The sequence below is a fragment of the Athene cunicularia genome (genome assembly GCF_003259725.1).
Source record: "Athene cunicularia isolate RWA chromosome 9 unlocalized genomic scaffold, athCun1 chr9_part1, whole genome shotgun sequence".
Classification (NCBI taxonomy): domain Eukaryota; kingdom Metazoa; phylum Chordata; class Aves; order Strigiformes; family Strigidae; genus Athene; species Athene cunicularia.
In genome coordinates, this window is record NW_020799110.1 from 26,293,296 (window position 1) to 26,304,235 (window position 10,940).

At 37.9% G+C, this 10,940-nt stretch overlaps 1 protein-coding gene across 1 annotated transcript in view; it reads left to right on the forward strand.

Annotated features, from left to right (window-relative positions):
- The first annotated feature begins 223 nt into the window (after positions 1 to 223).
- Positions 224 to 10,940, forward strand: part of CSGALNACT2 (chondroitin sulfate N-acetylgalactosaminyltransferase 2) — a 28,383-nt gene continuing 17,666 nt past the window's right edge. Inside the window, exons 1-2 of the mRNA XM_026855161.1 lie at positions 224 to 330; positions 5,608 to 6,825. Coding sequence (XP_026710962.1) covers positions 6,162 to 6,825 — 664 coding nt within the window. The 5' untranslated portion in view covers positions 224 to 330; positions 5,608 to 6,161. The remainder of the gene's footprint in view (positions 331 to 5,607; positions 6,826 to 10,940) is intronic.

The following is a 10,940-nucleotide window of genomic DNA, read 5'->3' on the forward strand; positions in this document are numbered from 1 at the left end:
TAGTTTGAGCTGATAAATTTATAAGAATTAAGATCACCGATTTTTTGGGGTTGAGTTAGATCTGATGGAGAGCTGATTCTGTCACCTGGTCTCTCAAGGCAGTTGTTTTGTTGTGGGTTCTTTTTTTAACTCTTGGACTTCTGGTTTAGATCTGCAATGTGTGGAGAAACAACTTTGTTGTAGAAACTGCTCTGTCCTGTTTGTGTGCTCTTACAGGTTTTGTCTTATACAGGTTCATCTATGTGAGTATGCCAAGGTAGTATGCCATGGAGGGAATGCTGGGAAGGTGCAGAAGAGGACATGAGGAAATTTTGATGAAAATCATAAAAGGTAGCTGGAGGAAAAATTCACTTTAGTATCAGATAATCTGAATAACAAAGCTACAGTTCTGTGCTTACAAACTAGACTGCATGTTATGATGAATTGGAAGAGTATGTTATGCTCTAAACTTTCAAAAAGCTGAAAATAAGCTGCTGCTTGTGTCTGATGTGATTGATTACAATGGTTATGATGTGTATAAACACAACTTTCAAATTCTTTAGGGTTTATTATTAAACTAGTATGGTCTAAAATATTTTGCAATTATTCTCACTTTCCTGCTGGCTTTCTTGAAGGTATATCTTCTTTCCATAAACTGATAGACTTTCAACTTCTCTCCCATCCAGCTGCATGTGTGCTGAGGAGGCAGAACTGTAGCTGAAAGCAAATCAGATGGTGAAATAGTGATAAAAACATGTAATTTACAGTCAGTCCAGTGAGGCTGAGGTACTAGACTAAAGATTCATTTTCTGTGGAAAGTGAGAACTATTGCCCCTAACTCTCCTTGGATATTTTCTCTCTTCTTTGCTTTTCTCTTTCTAATAACATTCTGAACAGTAGAAGAAACTGACTTTGGTACTCATTTGACTAGAACTGTATAATAAAGCCCTGAACAAATTTGTCTGTGCCTTTTCTGGAGCAGACTGGCTAAACAGAGATGATATGTTTCTGTGTACCTAAGGTATGGTTTATGCAAAGGTTATCCACAGCAGCAGCTTGCTTTGGTGTTGGTTTCAGCAAGCAAGAAAATAACTGTGTGCACAATGTGTCTCTAACATTGTCACTGAAAACAGAATTGCTTGTCACTCTTCAGAGTAAGATGGAATATTCAGGGGGTGATATTGGACCTTATGTTTTCATTGTATAATTTGCCAAGGAGAAAAGTATGTGTGTGTGGAGAGGGTTTGAGAAAGTGCTTATCTGTGGCATCTGAGTGAAATTATGAACAATATAATAACTATGGAAATCAGCTGGAATTTCATAAGCAGCTAAACTATGACCATCTAGGGCATGCTGAATGAAAAGGGTGTATCTAAAGTAGAACATGCTAAAGTGAGGAATGTCCATACAGTCTGGCATGAAGCCAAGTGCATACTGAGTTAGGTCACTGCTTTAAGTGTGAAAGTTTCCCTCTTTAGAAAGACATACTCATCCTGTGCAACAAGGAACCAAAACAGAATGCTAATATAATAAAACCAAACTTAAATACATTTTCAATTAGCATGCTGGTCTATTCCTATGTGCTTAGGGAATCAATGAGCTCCTTTTGTAAGGAACAGAAACACTTCCATAGTTGAATATACATAAGGCCCTGGAAATGCAGAAAGAATAACAACCAGTTGCTTTTGGAAAACTTTCAAATCTTCATAAGCTTTGTATAAGCCTCACATGTCTCATTCTTTGGAGATTATAGCAAGTATTGCAAATAGACTTGTTTCAAAGAACTGAAATGAAGTGAAATATCAGAATGTGCAATTTAAAGATTTGGAACTTAATCTTTCAACACTGAAATGCTGATCCCAGGGACTTCTTCATGATTACTTATTTCCAGGCAATCTTGTTGTTCTTTTTATAAAGTTCAGAACGTATCATGTGACACTGAATTAATTTTCCTATTGTGATTCTTGGGATCCTGTGTGCTTTTGCTAATTCTAGGGCTTCACAGCCTACTTTCTTTTGCAGTCATCTTCTACAGTCTGGGAGTAGTTACTGGAATTACTAAAATAGTGCTGTGCCAAACCTAATACATATCAAATTTAGGTTGTAAATATGCAAAACTAGTGCTTTCCTGAAAAGAGCATAGTGAGATAGAGGGCTTGTAAACCCTTCATTTCTGATGGGATGAGAATTAAGATTCTTACTGGCTTCATTCACTTCTTGAAGGATGCAAGATGAAATCTGTAGTTGACTCCTTTCTGATGACTCTTCTCAGCAGAAGTAATATGGGAAAAAAGAGATATGTTCTGATTGGCTCAGTCCCCACTGCTTTAGCAAACTAACTTAGCTCTTCAGCTCTCCATGTGGAATTTAAAATGTTAATGTTTAACATAACTGGTTGCACAAACATTCCTTGCCTTTAAAGGCCACAGGGAAGCTGTAGTGGGAAAAAATACCCTTTTTTCTGGTGTCACATAAAAACTGTTGAAGATAAATAGTCAAGGCCTATCTCTCTGCTGAAAGGCTGCTTTGTTAATAAGATTGTCACTAGCTCACTGGAAAAAGGTTTCAACTAATCAGGGAATAATTAGAGCCTAGAAGGAAAAGAACCAGGGACCTCTCTGCACCCCACCATGTGTGGTTTCTATTGCTTCAGAAGTGGCTTATTGTTTCCCTCCCCTAAACACCCATTAAGGCAGTGCTCCACAAAACAGCCGTCTAGCGTAAATAGGTGAAGTGCCAGCAGGAAGGCTCAAAAATCTACAGTTATTCATAATATTTTGCTCTTGCAATGGTCATGCAATGCAAGTGCCGAGTCCCTGTGGAGGCGTGTTGGCTTTCTTAATTCATGTTTACCATAACAATGTACATTTGGCCACAGTTAAAGTTAAGAACAGACTTGTTCTTTCACTGCTCCCTGCTGTTATCTGGGGGAATCTTGATCTCCCAGTACATTGTGTCCTCTTGACACCACATCAGGAAATCTGTTGTCTGAGACCTACAGAAATTTAGTGACTCATCGAAGTTGAACATAGTGCAATTTATTGGTAGATCAAGAATTGAATAAAGGCCTACTAGGCTAATGTCCCCGCTTCAGGGGTGTCTATTGCTTAACAACAGTTACTGATTGTTTAAAGCTCAAGGTGCAAAAACTTTATGTGACTTAGGTGGCTTAAAGTTAGAGATGCAGTGATTAACCAAATCTGGCCATGGTTTGCAGCGTCCTGCACTGCCCATTGACAGACTGTACCATGGTAGCCCAAATAATCTCTTAAGACAGTATTAACTAGAAATATTAGCTCCTGCTTTCTAGTATATGCTTTCATTTTCTTTAATTGTCCTGTGAAAGTGAGAAAGATAAAGGAAAAACACAAAGCTCTGTTCTTCATGTCCTGCTGATCTGTAAGACTCAGCCTTGTTTCCTACCCTGTCGCCAGTACCAAAAGCATTTCTTCATAACTTGAAAAGCTGATTTCTGTAGTGGTACAGTAGCTGTGTTTGTGTATACAGTGATGCAAAACCACTGCTGATCTTGACAACAGTAATCATGCTGTGCAGTGAAAAATAGTTGGGGCTGGATTTGTCCATTTATGCAAATCAGGTAGTTTGATCATTTTTCAGTATGCCTTGACTGGTCCAAGATGTGCCAGCTTCTGCATGGAGTGGCTTTAGTACAGTCTAGTATATATCTAGGTTTAAAGAAACATATGGTTCTTTGTTATTAATCATGACTTTACCTCTTGCTGTCTAACAACAAGAATTCAGGAAGAAATGTGAAAAAACATCATAGAGGACAGTTTGCACTAAAGAAAACTTGGGATGATCATTTCTGTGAACTGTTTTTATCCTGTAGATTGCTTTTTCTTCAGTCTTCCTCGATTTACCACATCTGGACCCTGGTCAATAGTCTGAGGATACAGCTGGTGTTGATCACTCTTTATAGATGTTTAACTTGCATTTATACAACATTGTGTTTGTGCAGTGAACAGTGACTAAATTCTATCTTATTTGGATCTTAAAAGGATGTAATCTAGAATTCAGTTGATAAAACTTACTTAGTTTGTACCAGTGTCCAGTAGCTTTACATGAGTAAAGTTTCAGATAACTATTGCCTTTAAGCTTTGCTGTATTAAAAATTTCTATGTAATGGCTCTGATTTATTCATGAACAGCACTAGAAATACTAATAACTGCTTCAAGCAGTCCTGTAGGCTTCAGCTGGACAACTCCAAGGTGTTCAGCTCTTTCAAACTTAGTGTGACATGCATGCAAACTTTGGATCAGCTATTGGCAGGCATTGGTGTTGGTGGTATGAATAATTTACTTCATCTTTCAGGCCTTGTTATTGGAGCTTTCTTGAAAGTGAGGATGCTGAATATCATGGTACCACTGATACATGGTACCTGATTCTCACTAAAGCAATATCCTGATGCTGGAAGCCGAATGGAAAGGGAGAAATATTGCAAGGTGTTTGTTGTAAACACATGGAGTTCATTGTGGCACTGTGTCTTATTTGCAAGGACAGAAGAGGATGGGTTTTGTGACTGCTGGCAGTGTTAGATAACAATCTGTCCAACCCATATAAAAGAGAATTGGAGTGGGAAATTTTTTTCTAGGCTTATAAACATACTGAAACTAAACTGAAGTTACTCAAGTCCCAGAACTTGGACAAATTATTATTGGACAAATAATAATTGTCCAACACAGTCAAAATGGATGTAGAGCTAATAGATTTTGGGATAAATCTTAATGAGCTTCATTTATTTTGCACAACCAGTTTTACATGAAAGTATTTTATTGATGTTAGAAAGTAGACTAACATGCATTGAACTTACTACTTAGCTCTTTATGCTGTCATTGAAGAGGCCTATAAACTGTTTAGCTGACTGTTGCTGAGTAGGATTTTTGGTATCTCCTTCTTGCATAACAGTGGTCTTTCTGCACGGTCTATACTTCCAAGACAGTTTAGTCAGTGGTTTAAGAGGGTGACCCAAGCAAACGATCAATGCCTCTTCATGCTAGCCTAATCAAATCAAGAGGTGAAGATGTTAGTGAATAGATAGTCTGGGGCGCCCCATGAATTTGAATTTCTGTTGAATTTGACCTGTTCTGAAATGCTGTTTCTGTGCACTTTGATATTTAAAGCTGTAATACTTTATTCATGAGTGAATAATTATTCCCTAAAATATCAAGTCAAAGCAAATGGAAACACAAGCTGCTGCTGCTGCTTCAAAGTAGTTCTTGGAATTTTTTTTACTTTAGAGAAGTAGGAAGGGCATGGGTTTTGTTGGTGTTTTTTTCCTCCCATAGAGGAAGGCAAAACAAAAAAAACCCAAGAAGGAATGGGGGAGTTAAACCCAATAAAACTTGATGAGAGTAGAAGAACCCTTACTGCTTTAGCCAGCTATGTGAAAAATGTATTTCATTAGACTGTCCATATTACTATTTCCCAGACACTGTGTCAAAGGGAATCACTGGTGGGTAATGCAATGGAAATAATGTTTTCTAATTCTCCTTTTCCCACCCCTTCCCACAGACATCTTTTGCATCCATGCGTTACAGCTTTGTTCATGTGTTTTTCAAATGACTGGCTGCTTTGTAGTTCTAATATGCACCTTTCCTTTAATTTTAGGTTCTGTCTTCATTTTGCTGACTCAAACCACAGATTCCAAGGAAAGGAGGGGAAGTGGAATAAAATACTCAAGTGCCAGAGGAAAAGCCAGGCTAGTGAATGCAAATGACTGTTACTAAACTGTAGATGGCTCTCGCATAGTGGGAGAATAAATTGATATTCCTTCAAAGGTTATAGAATTACTTTCACAGACTTTCCTTACTGAACTTCAAACAGGCTAAAACCCTTCAACTACAGTTGAATTAGGAAATGGGACCTCCATCTCCCTCCTGCTCTGCAGGGCTTCTTGTTTGGGGTAGGAAATACTGAATAAATTGAATGGCATCAACCAAACTTACAGTTGATGGTTATGGATAATACAAGAACCTCAGATTTGTCTTTGCAATGACACCCAATTAAGACAAAGGTTGGAAATTGCTCGCCAGCTACTTTCTCAAAACTTGTAGTAACTATTACGGTCATGCTTTCTCTCTCTAAGATTTGAACTCTGGGGTGATGTTCCCTGGAAGGCACAAGCAGATAAGTCATCTTTTTGGACTGGAAACGGAAAAAATATGAGAATGCCCAGAAGAGGCTTAGTAATTCAAGCCAGGACTCGTTGGTTATTAGTGGGCCTTGCTTTACTGTTCAGTTTAGTCTTACTCATGTATTTGCTTGAGTGTGCTCCACAAACAGATGGTGATGGATCTCTACCCGGTGTCGTAGGTGAAAACATGGGTAAAGAATACTATCAAGCTCTCTTGCAGGAACAAGAAGAGCATTATCAAAACCGAGCTACCAGTCTGAAACGTCAGATTGCCCAGTTAAAGCAAGAGCTTCAGGAAATGAGTGATAAATTGAAATCCCTGCAGGAAAAAAAGAGCCCCAAGGTCAATGGTATGAACTCCCAGGGCACCAAAGAACAAGCATCCAATGATCTCCTAGAGTTTCTTCATTCCCAAATTGACAAAGCTGAGGTGAGCGTGGGGGCTAAACTGCCTAGTGAATATGGTGTCATTCCTTTTGAAAGCTTTACTTCCATGAAAGTGTTCCAGTTGGAGATGGGGCTCACTCGGCATCCAGAAGAGAAACCTGTTAGAAAGGATAAACGAGATGAATTGGTGGAAGTTATTGAGGCTGGCCTAGAGGTTATCAATAATCCAGATGAAGAAGATGGACAAGATGAAGATGATGGAGTAGGAGAGAGGCAGCTGTATAGTGAAAATGATTTCATAGAAGGTATGTTTATTAGATGCTTTCCAGCCCATTAACAACAGAATGTCACAACAGGCATTTACTGGTGTTTGTATTTTGGGGGATTTTACCTACTTGAATATAGTCTTGAACAGTAATTACACCATAAGAACCTTTCTTTCTAATGATGAGAATATTGTTGCTTCATTATCTTGTTTTGAGTAGGGAGCAAGAAATCCATTTCAGAAGGGCTTACCACTTACCACACACATTCAGAAGTGTATGGGGGAAGATGTATCCACTTAAAATACCCAGGCAATTCAAAAATAATTGTAGCTGAAGTCAGTGTAACACAAGAGCTTATGATACTAACTGGAAGACTTCCAGTGAAACTGGGGGAGGTGGAAGTGAGAAATTGATTAATTTCTCTTGTTCCAGCATAGTTAAACAATTCAATATGAAGCTACAGGATTTTTCTTAATCTCTATGCCACTTTTAGTTAATATTCAGGCTTTTGACTCTCTTAGAGGTGGCATACTCATATCAGAGGGAAAACTTTGGTAGACTAACATGTTCTGGTCATGTCAGCTGAAGAAGTTGGTGTCCTGAATAGTTATGGGGACCACTAAGCTGTTCAACCTTGAACTGTTCTCTTGTTCCCTCTTCAGTGCTCTCTCAGTGCTTTTAAGCTTAATTACAGAACACCTATTATTATAAAAACAAATATAGCAGTTATGCTTTCAACACCTAGTGACCCCTTTAAAAGATGTGTTAGTGATAATTCCTATAAAAGTTGGCATTCAAGGTACAGTGCAATGCTGATGAAGATAAGTATTCTCAAAAACTGCCCTAGTACCTCTTTTTTTTTGTGTTTACAGTATTAAAACCAATTCATTATACCATTAAGAAAAGAAAAATCAGAACAAAACAAAACAAAAGACCATGTTATAAGAGCATTACTGTAAAAGGGATTCTGGATCTCAGCAGTACTGATGTCTGCACTGTACATGTTGGAGAAAGGTACTGTTGGCCTTGAAATAATCAGTTCTTTCAGTCTAAGATGATGTAATTGGTCTGTAGTGCAAAAAGTCTCTGCTTTTAACAGCTACTGTGTTTAAAATTTAATGCAAGTACTCTTGGTTCCAGAAAGTGGGACAGGGTGTGGAATCCACTTGAACTGTGTTGGTCTAACACAGCCAAAAGTGTTAGGCTCTTTGTACACTTAAAACCATGTTATTTTGTCTGGAGGTAGTCATTCTTGCAGTCTTTTAATTATTTTTGGTTGGTTGTTTTTTTAAATATTAAGTCTGCAGCTGCTTTTCCTTTGCTGTTTTAGATAGTTCTTATACTCTATTAGATGGGGAGGTTTAACATTACTGAAATAGCTGTTTATTTTTCTTCCTGTACTGCCTTTAATGACTATAGACCTCCAGGAAAGCAAGTAGATTTAGGACCTCAGAATTGTCCTTCATACTTCTGCCTCTGGTTGCACCAGTATATTGATAATTGGCTTTGGAAATCAGATTAATTTCATTTTCCTGTAAAGGCAGTCTTTTCAAGCATAGGGTTACAGGAACTATAGAAAAAGAAAAGTATTTGTATGCTGTAGCTCATGTGATTGTGTTAGCAACTAGCTGTAGTGATATGTATCTCTGTCCTTTCAGACAGAAGTTGTGGGTTGTGGGGGTATTCTATGGTTTTGTATGTGCAAATATTAGACACTGGGCCAGCAAAAAAAGAGGCTACTTCTGAATATTAACAACTTTTTTTCCTATTGTTCCAAAATTTAGAGGTGAGAAATGGAACTAGCCAGTAGTGGTCCCTGCAGGTCCCTTGCCCTGCAATCCTGTGACTGGGCTCTAGTGTGCTACCTCTGTTGTCAGTTTGTGCATCCTTGTTTGATGGAAGTCCAGTTGGAAAGCTGATGCCCTTCTAATTAGAAAATACTGTTCCCTTAAGCTATCATAAACTGATGGATTCAAGTTTCATAGTGAATTTGGTGTGTTTACTGAAGTAACAATAGTTCCCGTAACTGTCCTAAAAGCACAATTTAAATTGTTCCTGGATTTGCTATGCTCATTTAGAGGAGCAGTTTGTTAAAGTCAGCTTGAGTTAAAACAAATAGTTTAAATTCTGTATCCTCTTCAATTGCTAATAGATTATTTTGTGATAAGTGATTTAGGACTAAGACTAGAGTCTTATGCAATTTGAAATGGGAGACTGGGAAATTTGATGTGTGGATTTTTTGGTAGAGAGAAAACATGAAACTGCATTAGTTAATACATAACCGTCATGTTTTATGTTTAATACAGATTTTGCTTTTGTTCTGACTTGCAGGAATTTTTTCTCAAAACTAATGCATGTCTATCTACAAAAACTTATCCACAAAACTGTGCCACAAGTACAAGCTAAACTAGAAACAAGCATTTTATTCCATAAGTGTTCTAGCTCCCTACCTTAATGGGCTAAATTTTCATGTGGGTATATGTTTGGTTCTGGGAATTATTTCAGCTTTTTTTTTTTTTTTCTTAGACTTGCAAAGTACCAGATTAAACCTTGAGCTATGTAATCTTTTGTGGTATGTAATTCAGGTATATCAGTAAATCTCTAGAGAATTTGGTGCTGTTTAAACAAGTTTAGAATCTCTTTTCTCATAGACAGTTTTATGTAATGGCATCTCTTCATCTCCACTGAATATGTCTGAAGTTCTTTCCCAGCATTTACATTGCCTCTGATGCCTGGTCAGTGAAATATCACTTCTTTGATTTGTAAAAATATCAATAATTTTTTCTTATTGTATTTTTTAGGCTTTACCTATATTGAAGTAACTTGTGACAACAAAGACTAATCACAAGAATTTTAATCTGCCTATTTAAATTTGTTATGTAAATAGTAATTTCAGAAATAAACTTTTTTTGAGAAGTACACTTAATTACTCAATAATACATAGTAGTCTGAATCTACTAATTCTTACTACTCTAGCACCAGATAGGCTGAAAAAACTTCAAAATATATGCTGATGAATGCAAACTTTCTTGTTGCTGCTCTGTTCTTTTGCTCTGTGCCCTAAATGTAACTGTTCATTCAGCTCCTTTGCTACATGCTCAGCCACTGCAGTTGCTAGATGAAGATACTCTGACTTCTTACCAGTGGTGCAAGGAGGTTGTATCCACAATAGGGAGCAACCTGTTCAAGTGTTACCCAACTGATGTTATTTTTCTGGTGTTGCAAAACAAAGTAATAATCCAAATCTGTTTTGGCAATGGATTGAGCAGAGCGGCTACAGCCACATCATGGTTATTGGCAGGCTTTGAGCAGTAACACCAAGTAAAAACACAAGATTTGCAAGTGTGCATTACAACTACAAAGATAGTGTCTGAAAGCTTCAAATGACTTCACAAGGCTCAGCTGAATTGTCCTGCTGATGAAGAGAAAACCAGCAGGTTTCTCAGCTCTGTAGGACTTGTTTTGCCACATTGTTACCATTTCTGCTTTGCTGCAACATGGACGGAAACTTCTAATTTTAACAGAACAAAAATCCGACCTTAGTCTTGTTCTGCAGTTGCTGTTTGAAAAACACTTTGAAGTTTTTTTCATAATATTTCCATTATATCTGTTATAATCAGACAAAGCCATTTTTTATAAAAATATATATTTTTATTTGGGTTCAATCAATTTAGGGTGGGAAGCAATAGGCAAAGCAGTGCTGGGTGCATGGAGAGCCGCAATTCTGCCACACACACACCGAGTTCCAAAAAAGCAGCGTTTTTTATACTCTTGTGCCATCGTCTTTATCCAATCTCCTCCTGTCAGATAGTTGTCCTGCTCTTTTCCTTTGGGTCATTTGGGTTGCTGGGGTGCGTGTCCTCCTCCTATGGGGTCTTTTGACAGTCTCGAAGCCTTGGTCTCCTGGTGCGCTTTTCTCCTATTGGATCTTTCAAAAGCCTCATGATCTCATCTTTTGGGGGGGCTTTTCTTCAACCATCAGTTACGTGTCATCTCTAGGTGGGGTTTCTGAGACAGGGTTACATTGTTCCAACCGAATGGCACACTTTACATTTAATTGCTTAACATTTACAGATCATTCAAGTGTATGTACCCGCCTTGCTCAACCTAGCCAAATTAGTTATAGTTTGTTACAGTCCCGTCCCCCCCCCCCC